The sequence below is a fragment of the Phocoena phocoena genome, chromosome 11 (assembly GCF_963924675.1).
Source record: "Phocoena phocoena chromosome 11, mPhoPho1.1, whole genome shotgun sequence".
Classification (NCBI taxonomy): domain Eukaryota; kingdom Metazoa; phylum Chordata; class Mammalia; order Artiodactyla; family Phocoenidae; genus Phocoena; species Phocoena phocoena.
In genome coordinates, this window is record NC_089229.1 from 94,170,724 (window position 1) to 94,190,553 (window position 19,830).

The following is a 19,830-nucleotide window of genomic DNA, read 5'->3' on the forward strand; positions in this document are numbered from 1 at the left end:
AAAAAGAAAATTAGACCTTCTTAAGGACCGTAAGAGAGAGATAGATCTTGGGCTTCCCTGGTGGCGCAGTGGTTGAGAGTCCGCCTGCCGATGCAGGGGACACGGGTTCGTGCCCCGGTCCGGGAAGATCCCACATGCCGCGGAGCGGCTGGGCCCGTGAGCCATGGCCGCTGAGCCTGCGCGTCCGGAGCCTGTGCTCCGCAACGGGAGAGGCCACAGCAGTGAGAGGCCCGCGTACCGCAAAAAAAAAAAACAAAAAACGTTCTTCCAGTTTGAATGTCAGATAGTTGGATAGAGATGAATTGGTGGCTTGGAGCGTTCCAGGTACCTGTGTACTTAATAACTAGTTATTTGGAGAGGTGTTTTAAAATTCTCTGTGTGCCCCATTTTATTTTAGTTTTTCAGAACAACTCAATCCTTGGGGATTATTCTCTAGTGCTCTTTGCATCCTCTGGGGGTCAAGCGCTGAACTGGATTCTGTGTGGCAATGGGAGATGAGAGGCGCATGACGCGGATGCTGTTGGAATGCAGTCTCAGTGACAAGTTGTGTAGTAAGTACAGATGATATAGAGATCTGCCCTCTGAGTTTAGGATGATGGAGATTAAGATCTGAATAGATTCTGGAAGGAAGATCATCTGATTTCTCATAGAAATGAAGCAATGGTGAGAACTGAATTGGCACTAGTGGCTTTGGGCGGAGGGGGGAGAGTGGCAGTCATAGGTCCAGATGTGCTGCATCCTCCAACTCAGTAGGAAAAATGAGAGACGAGGTGCATAGCATACTTCATGGGCTAAGAGACAGGGACATTGGGATTTCAGAGCAGGGAGTTGATCCCGATTGTGGTAGAGGGATCAGGAGGAAGAGATGATCGTGTGGGGTGAGCTGAAGACTGATGGGTAGGGGAAGTCAGGGGAGGCTGCTTCTTCAATCTCTTCTCTACTTCCTCGATTTCCTACCTAGTTGTCCAGGAGCAGCAGTATGAAATCATCATCATCCCAACGCTTCTGGTTGGGATCTTCCTCATTCTCCTTGGGGTCATCCTGTGGCTTTTCATCAGAGAACAAAGAGAGCAACAGCGGTCTCCTGGACTCCGAGGTAAAGTTCAGACTGGGGCTGGGCAGTGGCTCGGGGAAGACGGAGATTGTAGAAAATGAGGCACAAGCCTCCATGAGCCCAAGTCTAGAGGACCCTGCAATGAGATAGTGGGTATGGGTCCCCTCCTGTGTAGTTGAGAGGGGGGTGAGCTCTTCTCAAGGAAATGTAATGTATGCTTGTGAGCTGAAAGAAGAGTAGGCAAGAGAGGCCTCCTGTAACCTGTTTCTGTCTTCTTCGTCCTATTGCACTATCAAATCTTTGGCCACGTGAGTGTCTAAGGACTGGGGAGCAAGGCTTGGGTAAAGCCCAGGGCTTTGTAACCAGTTTGGAAGGATGACATTTTACTCTACAATGCGTTACAGCCCTACCCTGTGCTTCTGGAATTTAGGATGTAAAGGGGTAGCCTTCATAATAGTCCTTGAAGCATTAGGTAGGAGGTGATAATGTGCTATTCTGGGGTACCACTGAGCATATAATGGAAGAGAATCAGCTCATACAGGAAACTCAGAGAAAAAAGAAGGAAAAAAATATCCTGACAGTAAATGAAACTCTACAGTGGCTGACCCCTAATCCTTCTCTAAACTGTATCCCAAGTCTCTTATAATTCACTCTTACAAAGAACTTCTCAAAGAACTTATCTAAACTCACTCTCACTACTTCTACTTGTCACATTCTTTTCTGAACATACTAAAACAAGGCTTTCCCCCCCACCCCAATCCACCAAAAGAACTCTTTCCAAGATCACCAGTGTCAGCTCTGTTGGGTTTTCATCCTACTTGACCTGTCAAAAGCATTTGACACTATTTTGCACTTCCTTCTTCTTGAAACACTTTTTTCTTTCCTTTCAAATCTACAGTCACTTTGTAAATGATCTCATTTTCAGTCTTGTGGATTCAATTATTTTCTCAGTTCTGACTACAGTCCCCTGATTTTTATACTAAACCACCTACTTTGCAGTTTGGACCTAGTACACATCTAATACGTAATGTGTGTAAAACAAAGGTCCTGAAATTCCCTCACAGTGTCCCCTCCCAACAGCCTTCCCTATCTTAGTAAATGGCAAGCCCAGCTCCCTATATGTTCAGTCTAAAATCTTGAAGATGTCCTTGACCCCTCTTTCTGTCACACTCCGTCTCTAGTCCATTAGCACATCCTGTTAACTGTGTCTTCAAAATAGACTCAAGCCGCCCTCACCTCTCATAGATAATTGCAATACACTCTTAAGTGGTTTCCCCACTTCTGCCTGTATCCTTTTATGCTCTATTGTCCCAGAGCAGCAGAATAATTCTTTTAAGGCATAAGTCAATCCTGTCAGTTCTCTGCATGAAACCCCCAGTTGCTTCTCAACTTAGAATGAAAAAAGACAAAATTCTTTTTTAAAATAATTAATGAATTTTTGGGGCTGTGTTGGGTCTTTGTTGCTGCACGCGGGCTTTCTCTAGTTGTGGTAAGCTGGGGCTACTCTTCGTTGCGGTGCGCGGACTTCTCATTGCAGTGGCTTCTCTTGTTGCGGAGCACGGGCTCTAGGCGCACGGGCTTCAGTAGTTGTGGCTTGTGGGCTCTATAGCACAGGCTCAGTAGTTGTGGTGCATGGGGTTAGTTGCTCCGCGGCATATGGGATCTTCTTGGACCAGGGCTCGAACCTGTGTGCCCTGCACGGGCAGGCAGATTCTTAGCCACTGCGCCACCAGGGAAGTACAAGACAAATTTCTTTTAATGGTCTTACATGACCTGGGCCCTCTCTGGCCTCATCTCCTGTAACCCTCCAGTTTTTCCCTTGGTTCCAGGGGCACTGATTTCATTACTCTTCCTCAAATATGTCAAAAATGCTCCTTCCTCAACCTCTGCACTTCTTCCTGATACCAGTATGGTTTGCTCTCAAATTGCTTCTATTTCTCAAAAGTCATCTTCTCAGAAAGACCTTTCCTGACCTTCAAACATAAAGTTGCATAACTGGTGCTCCTTCTTCCCCTCTTTTCCTCCATAACACTCCTTACCTAGTATATTATTATCTGCTTCCTCTCTCCTACCACTAGATAGTAATCTTCATGAGAATCTGGACTTTGCCTCTTCCTATCACCTAGAAGAGTGCCTGGCACAGAGGAGGTGATATTTGTTGAATAAATGGATGAATTAATGAATGAATAAAGATTTAATAAAAAGAATGAATCTCTCTTCTCTAATGGAGAAAAGCTGGTTTAGAAAGGGGGAAAGTACCGAAAGAATGTTTTGATTGAGACTCTTGGAAATACGGAATAATTTGATTTTGGGGACAACTTGAGGGAGGAGTAACTTTTGCTCAGAGTTGAGTAGTTATCCATACCTACCCTCCACCTTGGGAAGCTGTTTGATTGACTTTAATGATAGTCTCCACTGGCAGTTCCCACCACATTTAGGTGTCTGTGGTTTGAATACCTATTCAGTAACTTCCTTAATTGTCTTCATACTATACTCATACTGAACTGTAATCCTGAGGAAGGCTGAAATGAAATGTCATTACCCATTTTCAGAGGTCCGTCTCCAGTTGTCTTAGAAGTAATGGGATTATTACATAAATTCTACAAGGTTTGTATTGATGCTGGTTCATAGAGAAGCATCAGAAGGTATCCTCACATTGGCCAGAGAAAAAATTGCTGAAGGGACTCCTCGATGGTTTGTTCCAGGTTCTGCTTTCTTGGAGTCCCTAGCCTAGGAAAAAGCTTGTTGCTGCCACCTCTTTGTTTTAGGTGTTGCCCACATGCCTCCATCTAGGGGCCTAAGCTGGGAAGCAGCAAGACCTGAAGGAAGTGTGTTTGTACCACTTAAGGAGACATCGGTGGAAAGCCTTCTACGAACTTCCACACAGGCCCTGGCTAAGCTGCAGGTGCCCCGGGAGCACCTCTCTGAAGTTCTGGAGCAAATCCACAATGGTAGTTTTGGGACCATCTACCGAACCAAGATACATACTGGGGACACTGATGAGCCCAAGAGTGTCGTCCTCAAGGCTTTAAAAGGTAAAAGGAGAAGTGTTGGACTTCCTTTCCTCTTTTAACTTGTTTTTACTGTGAGCCCTCAGCAGTGAATGCTAACAGGCTTGCAGACATTAAATGTTAATCAACAGATAGTTGTGGTCACAGTTGGGCACAGCATAAGAAGGGAATAGAAAGTAAAAACTCTGAAACAGAAAGGTTCTTCTTTGGGTCTTTCCCTAGCTCAACCTTGCCTATCAAGGCTGTTAAAACTGATTTTTCCATATTAGATATTACTTGAATGAGGATTTTGTGGTTGTTTTTTCATTTTTCTTCACTGTTTTGATATCTTTTCCAGTTACTGCATTTTTCTTCTTTTTGCTGATACTCATTGATATGGACCAGTAATGATGGATACATAAAACAGCACAAGGATAGGATTAGCAAGAATATTAATCCAAAGGTCTAGAAGTGGTAATATGTTAATGTGTGATAATATTTTAATGTGAACAGAACACTTGTCTTTTAGGCAGAGGAAAGCGCATCCAGTTCTAAAGACCTACGGTTCTATGTTACCTTTGACAAAAGATCAGTGACATTGAAGATCATCTTCTAATTGATTCTCTTTCGTTTTACCTTTTGTCTACACTTACTCCCCTTTGGAGCCTTGAAATTTATCATCTGAGGTTGCTTCCTGACTTGAACCCCCATTTTATTGGTGATACTCTGACTGCTCACTCCCCATGGTTCTTCTGTCTTCCACAGAACCAGCTGGGCTCCAAGAGGTGCAGGAGTTCTTAGGGCAAATCCAGTTCTATCAGTACCTGGGGAAGCACAAGAACCTGGTACAGCTGGAAGGCTGCTGCACAGAAGGGCTGCCGCTCTATATGGTGTTGGAGGATGTGGCCCAGGGGGACCTGCTCAGCTTTCTCTGGACCTGTCGCCGGGTAAGTGGTAGGGTAGAGGTGTTGGGAAGGAAAGGCATGACCTGACTTATTAGCTGTTCACATGTCAATTAGCCTGACAAATGACAAATGAGAGAGACATTATAATACCATAACAGAGTGATTATCACCAACCAATAGAATGTTTAGTGATGATGGAATATCTGCTCTGTCCAATATGGTAGCCACTGATCACATGTGGCTACAGAACCCTTGAAATGAGGCTGATATGATTAAGAAACTGAATTTTCAAATTTATTTAATTTTAAATAATATATGTTTAAATAGGCATATGTGGGTAATGGCTACCATATTGGGCGGTGCAGATTTAGAGAATGGACCTTGGGCTCCATCTCCTACAAGCTATGTGACTTTGGGCAAATCACCTCTCTGAGTCTGAGTTTTCGGCATCTGTAAAGTGGGAGTAATAATAAATACTTATTAAAATTCAAGGAAATTATGTCTGTAAAAACATAGTGATTGGAACATATTAAGCACTCAAAATGGTAGCTGTTTTAATGATAATTGCATAACAACCTAACTGCTGTTAGCAATGATCTTGTTGTTAGTGTCAAGTATATTTTCCATTCTGTAACGTCACCCTAGTGTGCCGAGGCTGAGTTAAGGAAATGTCAGCCTGCGAGTTTGTGTATCTCCAACTCATATTTTGAAAAATTTAAATGTTCAGAAATTTCCAGGCTAAAGTGCAAGTCCTATTCCTTACAATTTCACCACTCCTCTATCTACTCCTCTTTTTGAAGTGCTCCATGTTTTCCTAGTTAGCTCGTCACTTGCTGATGAACAAAGTTCAATATTAATCAAGCCTCCTAGGTAGGCTGATCATTGTGTTACTAAATGTGTATGAAAAAGAGACCTTGTTGACTTCTTCCATCCAGTGATGCGAATAGGACAGTGTGCACATCATGAGATTTAAACTTTTTAAGACCATCTGTCACTTGGTCTGTGCCCTAACCTCACTTGTTTCTTTTTATTTTTCAGACTGCATGCCTCTCTATTTCAGTTTGTTTTCACATGCTTTTCTCATTACACCAGACTTCTCTCCCCTTCCCTTCTTTGTAGGGTCAATGGCCACTCACTCTTTGGATCTCGTCAAGAGCTTTCCTTGCTTCTCCAACTGAATGAGCTCTCTTTCCTCCACCATCATATGATCTCTTTTACATTTCTTTCATGGCACTTATAGATATGTAACCATGTATTTATGTATGATTATTTTATTTTGATTCACATGTGTTTGCCACAGTATAAGCTCCAAAAGGCGTAGACATATTTATTTTGCTCACTTTTGTATTCTGAGGTCCTAAGATGGAATCTGGCACATAGTAGGCATTCAGTCAAGATGTGTTGAGTTAATGTGCTTTCTCTCTCTCTCTCTGTCTCTCTCTCTCTCTCTGTCTCTCTCTCTCTCTCTGTCTCTCTCTCTCTGTCTCTCTCTCTCTCTCTCTCTCACACACACACACACACACACACACACACACACACACACACATGTTCTGCCTTAGGAAAAGTGCTGCTTTATCCAATGGATAGTCTTATATATACTTGTCTTTCTTACCTGCTATTCTGTTCTTCATTCTGCTATTCATCTACATTCTTTACTGTTTTCCTGGTCCAATAAATCATGGTACTTCTCTGCATATCTGAGAACCTCTCATATCATCTGTCCTTGAATCTTATAGTCCTTATATTTTTGTGTATTTTCCTTAGCTTTGATAACTGCATTTAAGAATATCTCTACCCCTAGCTTTTCTTTCAGATCTGTTCATGTCATTTTGATGTACTGCTTTTTTCTCTATCTATTTAGGATGTGATGACCATGGATGGCCTTCCGTATGACCTCACAGAAAAACAAATATATCACATAGGGAAGCAGGTCCTTTTGGCTGTGGTAAGGCTTGGAGAAATGACAACAGATGGCAGTGATTTTTCTTGTTAGCTTGGTATTTAATGTCATATTTCTCAGTTATGCTCTCAAATGGGGTATATATTATAAAGGAAGTCAGATGGAAGTTAGGGGATGGAAACTCAAGCACCAATAAATTGTTTTCAATTCTTTCATGAAATTATTTAGATAATATAATTCAGGATTGGTAATTCTAGGAAGAAAGTAGTCGGTTTAAAGTGTTTTTTTAATATTTATTTATTTGGTTGCATTGGGTCTTAGTTGTGGCAGGCGGGCTCCTTAGTTGTAGCTCACTGGCTTCTTAGTTGCGTTACGTGGGCTTCTTTTTTTTTTTTTAAAGAAGATGTTGGGGGTAGGAGTTTATTAATTTATTTTTGCTGTGTTGCGTCTTCATTTCTGTGCGAGGGCTTTCTCTAGTTGTGGCAGGCGGGGGCCACTCTTCATCGTGGTGTGGGGGCCTCTCACTATTGCGGCCTTTCTTGTTGCAGAGCACAGGCTCCAGACGCGCAGGCTCAGTAGTTGTGGCTCACGGGCCTAGTTGCTCCACCGGCATGTGGGATCCTCCCAGACCAGGGCTCGAACCCGTGTCCCCTGCATTAGCAGGCAGATTCTCAACCACTGCGCCACCAGGGAAGCCCTGGGCTTCTTCATTGCAGCAGGCGGGCTCCTTAGTTGCAGCTCGCCAGCTCCTTAGTTGTGGCATGCGAACTCTTAGTTGCAGCATGCATGTGGGATCTAGTTCCCGGACTAGGGATCAAACCCAGGCCCCCTGCATTGGGAGCACAGAGTCTCAACCACTGTGCCACCAGGGAAGTCCCAATTTAGGGTTTTTAGAAGGAACAGGGGGGCTTCCCTGGTGGCGCAGTGGTTGGGAATCCGCTTGCCAATGCAAGGGACACAGGTTCGAGCCCTGGGAAGATCCCACATGCCACGGAGCAACTAAGCCCGTGCGCCACAATTACTGAGCCTGTGCTCTAGAGCCCATGAGCCACATCTACTGAGCCTGCATGCCACAACTACTGAAGCCCTTGCGCCTCGAGCCTGTGCTCCCCAACAGGAGACACCACCGCGATGAGAGGCCTGTGCATCACAATGAAGAGTAGCCCCTGCTTGCAGCAGCTAGAGAAAGCCCAGGTGCGACAATGAAGACCCAATGCAGCCAAAAATAAATAAATTTATTATTAATTTTTTTTAAAAAAGAAGGAACAGGAAGGGTTTTAAAAGGTTTCTCAGTCTTAAGGGTAAAAAACCAGGGCCAAGAGCTGTATGTCCACATACTTCCAGATATATACTAATGTTAACAGATGTAAAAGGGGAAAGGGGAAGCAAGTTGGGAGAAGAAATGGGAATAGAAACTGAAAGGGTGAAAGGCTACAGAACCAGAAGGAAGCTTATAATTTATACCTGTAAAACAAGAAATACTAGTTCAGAACATGTTAGGTTGTAGATTTGCTTCGATACTGAATGTGATAGGAGTTACAGATACTTTAAAAAGAACAAGGAACAAGTAGAAGAGGAGGAATAAAAAAGAAGGGGCAGAAGTGAGAGCATTTCTTTATTTTAAACTAACCTAAATAAACAGGGAAGAGAAAGAACTCAAGGTTTAAGAAAAAAAAAGTTACCTTTACCAGAATTACTCAGGAAATTTAGATGACTATTCCTATGAAATTATTTAGATAATTGTGTTTAAAATTAGTTACGGAAAATCAGGGCTCTGTGAAGCTACTATTTTAGTATTTGATATATCTTGCCACCTTGAGGTATGAAATATACAAGGGATATAAAAAGAATCAGAGAAAGCTTAGGAAAAAAGAGGTGATGCAGTGAGAAAAAGTTGAAGTTCTCATGGAGCGAGGGAGAGAGCACATCATACAAATAAATGTTAACTATGGTGTTTGGATGGCCTAGTTGGTATATTTCCTTGATAAAATTAGGGTATCAGGGGCTTCCCTGGTGGTGCAGTGGTTGAGAGTCCGCCTGCCGATGCAGGGGACACAGGTTCGTGCCCCGGTCCGGGAGGATCCCACATGCTGCGGAGCGGCTGGGCCCGTGAGCCATGGCCGCTGAGCCTGCGCGTCCGGAGCCTGTGCTCCGCAACGGGAGAGGCCACAGCAGTGAGAGGTCTGCGTACCGCAAAAAAAAAAAAGAAAAAAAAAAAAAGTTAGGGTATCAGGACAAATGAACTATTTAAAAAACAGAAATAGACTCACAGCATTGAAAACAAACTTATGATTACCAGAGGGGAAAGGGGAGAGGAGGGATAAGTGAGGAGTTTGGGATTAACAGATACACACTACCATATATAAAACAGATAAACAACAGGGACCTACTGTATACCACAGGGGACTATATTCAATATCTTGTAATAACCTATAATGGAAAAGAATCTGAAAAAGAATATATATTTATATATATATATGTGAATATATATATATACATATATATATATATATATATATACGTATATATCTGAATCACTTTGCTGTACATCTGAAACTAACACAACACTGTAAATCAACTATACTTCAATAAAAAGTTAGGGTATCAGGACAGAGCTTACCTTGTATTCTGAACCATAATTGCAGGGGTGCCCCATAGAGATGCAGTGATCACACTGGAGCATTCCTGAGAGCCCAAGGTTACCAGTTATAAGGCAATATCACACTATTTTTTCTAACTTTTAACAACCTCAAGATCAGTACATTCTTCAGTTCTTCTCATTAGAGTATAATATCTTTGTTCTGAGACCTCACCTGAGACAAAAAACTAAAAAAACAAAAAACAAAAAAATCCCTGCTAGTCACCGTTTGCTTCACCATCAATGACTGGAAATTACCACCTTCACCTTTTATTTTTTCACACCATTCTTGTTTGGTAATCATAGACCTCAGTCTCTAGCGCTTCAGTCATGTATAGTTTTTCAGCATCTCTGTATGCCTTGAACACCTTGATGTTGGGGGAAATGATTTCAATACATCAGTGTCATTCAGGTGCAGTGGTTCTCAAATGTCTTCTTGGCTGTGCTATCATCATTTTGATACTTCTTAAAAAGATAGATTATCAGGTCCCTCTTCCTAGATTTTGGTTAAATAAATCCGGAGAGAAAACCTTATGAATTTATAAATCTCCCAGGCAATTCTGATTTGCAGTCTTGCCTGAAAAGTATTAGTAGAATTTGCAGTACTTCCTATGAATTAGAATACTGGGTTCTGGTCACTACCACTTAGTACCAGTGTGACCTTATATAATCATTTAGATTTATCTGAAAGTTACTTCCCTAACTCACCTCATCTAGTTATTTTAGGGACAAAATGAGATGATGTAAAGCTGTATATAAACTTATTATTATGACACTCAATTTTGCTATGTATATATTACCCTGTTTGGGAGACTGCTGCTAGAAACTTGAAACCTACGCTCCTTCCCCTTGTCTAGCTGGATCCTATCTGAGAGGAAAATCAGGCCAAGGTCAGGGTCAGAGTAGGAGATTATAATTTCCAAACCCAGTACAAATGTTATTTGGATTATTTGCTGTTTGCTAAGATTTGTTTGTTTGTTTTAAAGCAAAGCTAGTGTATTTACTAATACATGTGTCTTCAAAAATATAAGGGTATATCAACGTATCCAAAATGTGTAAATCATTTGTCAAACCCCAGAGAATGTACAATGCGAAAAGTGAACCCTGAAGTAAACTCTGGACTTCAGTTGAAAATAGTGTATCAGTATCAGCTCATCAGTTGTAACAAATGTATCACACTGATGCTAGTTGTTAATAATAGAGGAAACTATGAAGTGGGAGGGAAGGGATGTGGGAGTGCTCTGGATTTTCTACTCAATTTTGCTGTCAACCTAAAACAACTCTTTAAAAAAAGTCTTTTAATTTTTTTAAAGAAAGGAATGAAGTATTGGTATCGGTTTGCTAATCTTAAACACAATGCAAACATGTCTGATTCATTATAACTACTTGGAAGCCGGACTTCCCTGGTGGCGCAGTGGTTAGGAATCTGCCTGCCAATGCAGGGGACACAGGTTCCATCCCTGGTGCAGGAAGATCCCACATGCTGTGGAGCAACTAAGCCCGCATGCCACAAGAGCCACAACTACTGAGCCCGCGTGCCACAACTACTGAAGCCCGTGTGCCTAGATCCCGTGCTCTGCAACAAGAGAAGCCACCACAATAAGCCCCTGCTCGCTGCAACTAGAGAAAGTCTGCGTGTAGCAACAAAGATCCAACACAGCCAAAAATAAATAAATAAAAATTAATTAAAAAATTAATAAATACTTGGAAGCAATATGTCATTATTAATGAGGCTTGTTCAGAGTAGAAAATATACTTTTCTTTTCAAGGATTTGTTTCTCTTTATCTGTGACCTAAGCCATGACCTCAGAAAGCTAATCCATCTTTGATCTCATGTTGACAGGAATTTCTCCAGGATAAGCATCTGTTCCATGGGGATGTGGCAGCCAGGAACATCCTGATCCAGTGTGATCTCACTGCTAAGCTCTGCGGACTGGGCCTGGCTTATGAAGTCCACTCCCGAGGGGCCATCTCGTCTACTCGCATCGTACCTCTCAAGTGGCTCGCCCCAGAACGGCTTCTGCTGAGACCAGCTGGCATCAAAGGAGACATGTATGGTTTGTTCCTGCCCTGCCCTATGGATTTCTTCCTTTCTTGACCCAGGTGTCCTCCAGCTCATGAACATGACTGAGTCTACTGTCAATTATGTCTCCACATGAAATGTCTACTGAGAAGTCAGACTCTCAAGCAAAAATGCGTGTTATGTGGCAGAGCTCATACTTGGCATCTGCCTGCAATCCTTTTTAGTGCCTTTTGAAGTATTCCCTCTGTGTTAGATTAGAAACCTTAATTAGGAGAGAAAAAAATGAATAGATTATTCATGCTAGTATCTGAGGACTTAATCTGGTGGAGTTTTATCTGTTTATCTAGTTTTATCTGAAAGAGGTAGGTCCGCTTAATCCAAAGTTTAGTTAATAAGTTTAGGACTTATTAAAATAAGTACATATGTGTGTGTATACTCAATCTATTTTAACTTAAAACATATAAATATTTAATTATCAGTCTTTTGGAGGAGGGCCAAGGGGATAGACCTGCTATGCTAAATGAAGTCACGTGTTGTGTTTCTTGTATAAGTAGCATCCATAATGAATTATTTTTGAGTTTCAGTTTGGGATGACTCTAAATAGAGTGGGAAACTTGAAAACATTTGTGACGCAATTTGACTACAGACACTTATTGTTAATTTTTTCCCAGTTTTCTACAGTTGTCTCACCCACGCAATTTGACAACACTTTCTTTTTAGCAGCTTGGTTTTATAGAATATTTTCAAAGCATTCAATCTAGTCTTCAGGGCATGTATATTTAATCAGCTTACATAATATTTAATTGCTTACATAATTACAGTTACAGGTAGGATTGGCATAAACAGGATTGTAAAGAACTGCGATTGACTTTTGGTAGCCATATAACTCAACTGCTCAGAGGAGCACACAAACATAATAGAGAATATGTTACGAGCCATGAATGTTATGAGTTGCGGGGGAAATTTAGAACATCAGTTGATGTGGTGAGTCAATTAAAAGACTGCTTTTTTATTTTATTTATTTATTTTTTGGCTGTGCCGCGCGGCATGTGGGAGCTTAGTTCCCCGACCAGGGATAGAACCCATGCCCCCCTGCAGTGGAGGTGCAGAGTCTTAACCACTGGGCCTCCAGGGAAGTCCCCAGAAGACTGCTTTTTTATTTCATTGCTGTTTCGCTGACATCTCCTTTTGAATAGAGGTCTGGGAGCTTTGAGAGCTTAACTGGGAAATATTGCTCATTTAATGATGATATTATAGAATAGCGAAATATACATCTCTTGAATCATATTACTTAGGCAAATGCCTACTCCAATTATGTATAAAACTTGTTATGTTAATATTTTTCCTAGGTTTGGGCAATTAGATCTACTGAGGAAATGGTAGATAAATGATAAAACTTACTTGGCCTTGAGCTAAGAATAAAGGCTAGAACTTCAGCAGGGAGAAATGGAAAGGATGAAAAAGACGCAGAGGGGAATTTCTGTATGTTTGGGCGAATATGTTTGCATGTTTGCACAAACACTCACAGTTTAGCAAATAATGGTATATATCTATTAATGTGTAATATAGAAAAAAGGAGACATAAATTCAGTACTCAAATAGATTAGATTCTAAGGGGATTGGACAGAAATGCTTTCTAATGGCACTACCTCATTGCTTATTGTATCAGTCACCCTTGATTCCCTTTCATTGCCCTTGTAATGGGGTTCTTACTGAAGGCCTCTGGTATTTAAGTGAGCTGTCTTTACGAAAGGCAGAAATAGAAATTAAATCCATGGCCTTGTTTCTTTTACAGCTGGTCTTTTGGGATACTGCTCTACGAGATGGTGACTCTAGGTAAGGAGGATCCCCAAAGTAGTGTGCACCTATACAAAAATATACAAGGATGTTTATTTGGGTGGTGGATGACATTTGCTATGAGAAGGGGTTTCGGTACAATCTCTGAAGGTTGAACTGAGTTGACATAGAATCCTGATTTTTGAGTTAGTCTTGTAATGTCTTGATTCCCTCCCTCTCTCTCTCCTTCCCTCTTCTGTTTTTAACTTTCTTTTGCTTTCTTTCTCTTTCTTTCCCTCAAGACATTACCAATTCCATGGGATGTTTTAAAATCCAAGGATGATCTTGCATAAACATAAAAATATTGTCTTTAGATTTATTAATCCACTTGATGGAGAAACGATAGCACCTTCTCATGTTTGGGAAGTAGAGGGCAGATCTTATTTCTCACTTTGCTTTATTTTGTTACTTTTCTAAAGACTCAACGTTCTGCTAAGTTATCAGTACCCACCCCCATCTCTTTTTTTCCAAAATTCTCTAAGCTATATCCTTACTTGATCACCAGGGAGCAATTATATTATATCTATTATTTTTTCTATGGCTATACTTTTGCAGGTAATTAGCCCAAAAAATAAAGACTCAACGTTCTGCTAAGTTATCAGTACCCACCCCCATCTCTTTTTTTCCAAAATTCTCTAAGCTATATCCTTACTTGATCACCAGGGAGCAATTATATTATATCTATTATTTTTTCTATGGCTATACTTTTGCAGGTAATTAGCCCAGGTGGATGGAGAGTAGTGTTAGTTATACTTTGTATTCTGAGGACCCTTAAGTTCTCTTACTTCTCTCATTCTTTCCATACCAACAGGGGCACCTCCATATCCTGAAATCCCCCCTACCAGCATCCTACAGCATCTCCAAAGAAGGAAAATCATGAAGAGACCCAGTAGCTGCACACACACCATGTAAATGGTTTTTAAAATCTTTATTTGCTCTTCATCAGTCGTGCTCCTTTCAGAGTGGCTCAGATGACCCTCAGCTGTCCTTTATGCGCTAATGTACAACCCTAAACCAAACCTCTGCAGTAAAACACATCTGCTCACATATACGATGTACATGTATATGTATATCATCTGTATGTGTGTATACATACACACACAAAATATTGAGGCAACCACTGAGTACTATATTAGAAATTTAAGTTCGCTAACGTTGTTAAAGCTTAGTTCTTCTGGAAGCTTTTAAAGTAGACCAAATCCAATGCAAATACAGTAGTGTTTTATCTATTTAAATGTCAGTCTCAGTTAGAGACTACTGGCTTCAGTTCTAATATAGTTGTCATAAAATCCATTGCAGTACAGTTACTCACTGGTTCCTATTTAATATTTAACTTAAAAACATATTGATTATCTGTTTTCCCAGTTCTAAGCATGTTGGAAGCCAACCAAAAGTGGGGGTGAGAAGAAATGAGGCAGGAGAAGGAGGATATCAAATTGTCAGCAGAAAGGGACAATTGGTGAACTAATGTAGAGGCAGAAAATGGAAAAATTTTAAATTACACTCAGAATTTTATAACCAATAAAGTACAAAAAAAGGTTGTTATAGAACATAAGAAAAGGTTAAATTATTTTTAAGAAGACAGGAGTTAATATATTAATATACATTTCTATTAAAGTTGTTGCTATTTTGTAAATTTTTCAGCACTGAAAGGGTAAATTTCCAGCACCTGGGTTTCCCAACATTAAACAGTTACAGCATCAAGCATGTTAAAAATGTTAAATATCATAACTGTTGATATATATTTTTATGTGTATATACACACAGTATAGTGATACTGGCTGGGTATACTAGAATGAAGTTGTTGACAAATATTTCTCATAGGCTTTATGTGTATAAAAGGCTGTCCTTGATACTGGGGAGAGACGTTTAACTGATAAAGTACCTGGTCTTGAAGAAGGATGTCAGAAACAACATGAAAATCAACATAAAGTTTGAGGCAATAAGTAGAATGGTTAAAAGCTCAGATTCATCTCACAGAGTCAAAAAGACACACGTTCAGTCCTAGTCCTACTACTTTACTGTGCGTTGTTTACTTATCTTAAAATAGGTATAATGATAATCCTACCTCAAAATTATTGTGAGGCTACAATGAAATAATGCATGTTAAGTTCCCTACCATGCCTTTTATAATAAGTAAGTTCTTGGTAAAACATTAGCAGTATTATTAAAGCAGCATCTTCTACAAAGTCTCATCGTACAACATTAAAGAGTGTGGGAAACACAGAGCATGCTGAGGTTTATAAGGAAAGGAATTGAGACTTAAACCTGTAGGAAAGGATATTCAAGGAATTGGGCAGAGCACGAGCAAAGACGGAGCTGGGTGTTACTAACCACATCTAGGGCATAGCAAGACACTGACTTGTCAGGAGGAGAGGGCTTCAGTTAGGCAAGAGCTATATGCTAAGAAGCTAGGGGGTGGGATGTTGACTTTATATGGTGAGCAGTGGTAAATCACTGTAGGTTCTTGGGCAGGAATGAGACTTGATGAAGAGTGTTTGAAAACAGGCTGTGTTGTAAATTCTCTAGACACTGGATTGAAGCAAAGACATTAAAAGTGGTAAGTACTTCTATCTCGGTTAAGGCAATTTCCTGGAGAAGCTAAGTAATAAAGGGGGGAAATGACCTGGATTAAAGGAAGGAACCATCTAATTACATTAGCTGAAATTAGTATGAATCGTATTATTCCATACCTTCTTATTTTCCTTGCTCTAATGTAGCTCATACTGGTAGATAAGTTATAGCAATGGTTTGGAATGATGCAAATTAATAACATGCAAGATGAAAACACTTAAGAGTTTTGGGTAATCTAATGGAAAAAAAACCTGTTCTGTCATACTGATTGTAGTTTAAGAAATATTTAGTCATTCCTTTTATAAAAAGGGTCCTGTTGAGAAGATGATATTAAGAGACTTAGCATTAGGAGGATGAGAAGGAACAGTATTCTCTGGGAAGCATGTGGGACACAGCAGTGAGAAGTAGGTTAAAGACTCATAGGTTTCTTTTGTTAAGGTTTGTTAGGAGACGAGACAGTTTCTCTTGTTTCTCTTGTTTTCCTTTCAGGTACGGTCTCATGAAGTCCTGCTGGCGTTGGAGTGAGGACAGCCGCCCCTCACTTAGAGAGCTACACTCACGCCTAGAAACTGCCGCTCGAACTGCAAATGACAAGGCTGTGTTGCAAGTACCAGAATTGGTGGTGCCTGAATTGTACGCAGCTGTGGCAGGCGTCAGCGTGGAGAGTCTCTCCTACAGCTATAGCATCCTTTGAAGATCCTGGGGCAGCACACATTTTGGGGAGATCATATACTCTTGGAATCAATTCCTCCAAGAACAGAGACAAGACTTTCTAGTGGGACATAAAGGGAGGAATGGGACGTGGATCCTGCATCTTCCCCTACACATTTCCCCAGAAACCTGAAACGATGCTAGATGAGGCTGCACACAACATATACCCTCGAGACTGAGAAGTACAGTTTCATTTCTGTTATCCCAGTCCTGAAGATGCAGGGTAGATGGGATGGACCGTGTCAACGCCAGGGAGGTTTTACAAGTCTGCAGCGTTCGTCGCAGCATGGCACAGATGAGCTGGTCCCTCCCACCACAGGCTGGTTTCCTTTGAAACATGCTTTTATCTAGATTATTATAAGGTCCAGAAAATTGGAATCAAATGAGGGAAGAGAAAGCTGATAAAGGAGTTGATGAGAAGAAAATTGAAGGTTCTACTTGCTCAGGAGTATAGATGAGGACCAAGGTCATCCTTCAGAGAGAAGGGGGAGGAAGGACATACAGGACTTCATTCCTGGTCCGTTCATGCAGGGCTGAAGGAGAACCATTAAGGAAGACTTCTGAGCTCCCCCTAAGGTGTATATAGGAGAAATATGGTCCCCTTCGATCTAATTCTGAGGTAGGTGAACCCTGTTGGTACTATTTTAACCAGAAGCTGGAGGGGTCATTTCATGATTACGAACATTCAACGTGTACTTTTCAACAGTCTGGCTTCCTGGCCCCTATGAGACTAGGGAGACTGAGCCCAGAGGGTCAACTGGGTCGATGACGAATACACTGTGTATTTAATAAATGGGAAATATGGAAGTCAAGCAAAAGTGCTTAGTAGGCAAGGACGTCTTTAAAAGGGCTGGAAAAGGATGTAACCTGAGATGGAAGGATGATAGGTTCCCATTTTCAATCATCCAGTGATCTACTGTGAAACTTGTTTCATTAAATTCATATTTATTGAGTGAAAGTAGGCTTTTCAGGTTATACAGTTGCCAAAATCTCTCCAAGAGGGAGGATAACGGTAGATAAATGAAAGCTAATGACAACAGAAAAATTCAAGAGGCAATCTACGTTATCAGAAAAGGGATTCCTCATGCGTGAAAAGGGGATACTACCTACCTCACAGGGTTGTCATGAGGATTGAATGAGAGTATATATTTGTACCGTATCTGGCACATACTATGTGCTCAATAAATGTTAATTTCCTTACTCTCATCCTTACTAGCCTAGAATCTTTCATATCTTTTTCATTTAACACCTACGGTTGCCAAGAAGAGAACCTCGGTCTGTCAGTCACACTGCAAGGGAGGACATGCTTAAAGATGATGGGATGGTACAAATACCACTTGACTAAAATGAGGAAGTCGTAATTTTTGTGGGAGCGTGTGGATGATGACAGTCATCTCCTACTAGTTCAAAATACTGGAAATATCATGATAATGACAGTTCAGTTGAACACGTGGTCTGTGATTTTAAACAATACCTTGGATACTCTAGAAGGGACATCCAAGGCTGCTATAGGAAAATGACTGGCAGTTGAAAAACTTGCAGAAGTTAGAATCCTGATGGAGTCATGATGAGTCGCCCAACTGAATAATGATTCTTGCACCTCTAGGAATACCACACTGACTAGACAGAATTTAAATGCGTGGTAAGCAGCAACAGAGAGAAGGGAGGAAGAATGGCTCAGCACAAAATGATGAAGTCCTATGGAATCTCATTGTTCTCAGCTGTTCACTTCAGTCAAATTTACAAACTATTTATTTATTTATTCAACTATTTTCAAAGAATAGAGTGTTAAGGACAACTGTGCCAGACACTGTGCTAGGTGTTGGATAAAAAGAAACGGAGAGCTTTGGCTTACAGTCCAGAAAGCAAGAGACACTATATACACATTTATGTGGGTATTTGTTAATTACAACTGTGATAAGTGCTGTGAAGAAAAAGTATAGGGTAGTAGAAGCGAGTATAAAATGGGGACCTCCCTGAAAAAATGGCATTTAGACTGAGACCTTAGGGATGGGTAAGCCTGACAGTGAGGAGAAGAGACTTCCAGTTGAAGGATTATGTATGTGAAAACTCTGAGGCGAGAAAAAACTCAGTTTGAGGAACTGCAAGGAGGCTAGTGGGAGGGAGGTATAGTCAAGTGGGAGGAGAGTGGTGCATGATGAAACTGAGCATTGCTCTTTCACGCTGTATTTTTTCTTTTGCAAGGGAAATAATGAATTCACCTTTACCAATGACATTCAAAGTAGCACTCGACACTCATCCATCAGGGGTAAATTAGGAATAATAAAAATCGACTCTACCAACAGTCTGGGAATAGATCAGATGATCCAAGAGGGAATACTTCTCAAAATCCCCACCGTGTACAAAAATAGACTCAACGGAAGAGAGCAGCTTTTAAAATATGTAAGAGGAAAAGAATATTAATTCTACAAATAGTTATTCATTGTATACCACACACAAAGCTCAAAGTTAGCTTCTATGGAAGAAATAAAGACAAATCCTGAATGACTCAAGCCTTCAAGTCACTTATTTGGTAGTAAATTGGTTCCCCTCATTTTTTTAATTACATATCTTTATTAGGAAAAATATTTTGAGCACACAACCCTACTAAAATTATATATAGATGCAAAATATACACAGTATAAAATAAATGCAATATAAATTAAAATTGGTAAAATAAAGAAATATTATTTTTTAATTTTATTGGAGTATAGTTGCTTGAAATAAATCTTATTTTAAAAATATTTTGCTAATTGTCTCACATTGTATGTTAATGTTTGTTTTGGTAGGAGGCAAAGAAACAGACAATTGCCATTTTAAACTTTGTTTTTCTGGATATAGGTCTGGAACATTGGATACAGTAATTGTTTATTCGGAGGAAACTGGGTCTTTCCCTCACTTGGCCAGGCTTTTTCCAAAGGAGAATTATATTTCTGGCATCTTTGACTTATCAGCCATACCAGATATTCCCAAGCTAATGAATGGAAAAAAGAATGAAAATATTTACCATTTAATCAAGTTGAATCCAGGTTAGGGTTTGTTTTATTGTTTTGATTCCCTCCTCTCCCAGTCTTGCTTTTCCAATTTATGCTTTATGGTTAAAAAAAAAATTGCAAAATAGCTAGGAACTGAGCAAATGCCCACCTGGAAGCCACGTCTCATTGAAACTTGACAATGTAATTCAACTTAGAATAGTCTG

General features: G+C 40.5%; 1 protein-coding gene across 1 annotated transcript; it reads left to right on the forward strand.

Annotated features, from left to right (window-relative positions):
- Positions 1-505: 505 nt before the first annotated feature.
- On the forward strand, positions 506-16,614 carry STYK1 (serine/threonine/tyrosine kinase 1). The gene is made up of 9 exons (XM_065887989.1): positions 506-551; positions 962-1,096; positions 3,823-4,089; positions 4,810-4,991; positions 6,811-6,894; positions 11,331-11,539; positions 13,306-13,346; positions 14,158-14,254; positions 16,410-16,614. The coding sequence occupies exons 1-9, from the start codon at positions 506-508 to the stop codon at positions 16,612-16,614; spliced, it is 1,266 nt and encodes a 421-aa protein (XP_065744061.1).
- The last annotated feature ends 3,216 nt before the right edge of the window (positions 16,615-19,830 follow it).

What these genes read in the sequence shown, in the direction of transcription:
- STYK1 (XM_065887989.1), top strand. Translation starts at nt 506, where the DNA reads ATGACGCGGATGCTGTTGGAATGCAGTCTCAGTGACAAGTTGTGTA. An exon ending in TCTCAGTGACAAGTTGTGTA is followed by an intron (nt 552 to 961) that starts GTAAGTACAGAT and finishes TTTCCTACCTAG; the next exon opens with TTGTCCAGGAGCAGCAGTAT. An exon ending in AGCAGGTCCTTTTGGCTGTG is followed by an intron (nt 6,895 to 11,330) that starts GTAAGGCTTGGA and finishes TCATGTTGACAG; the next exon opens with GAATTTCTCCAGGATAAGCA.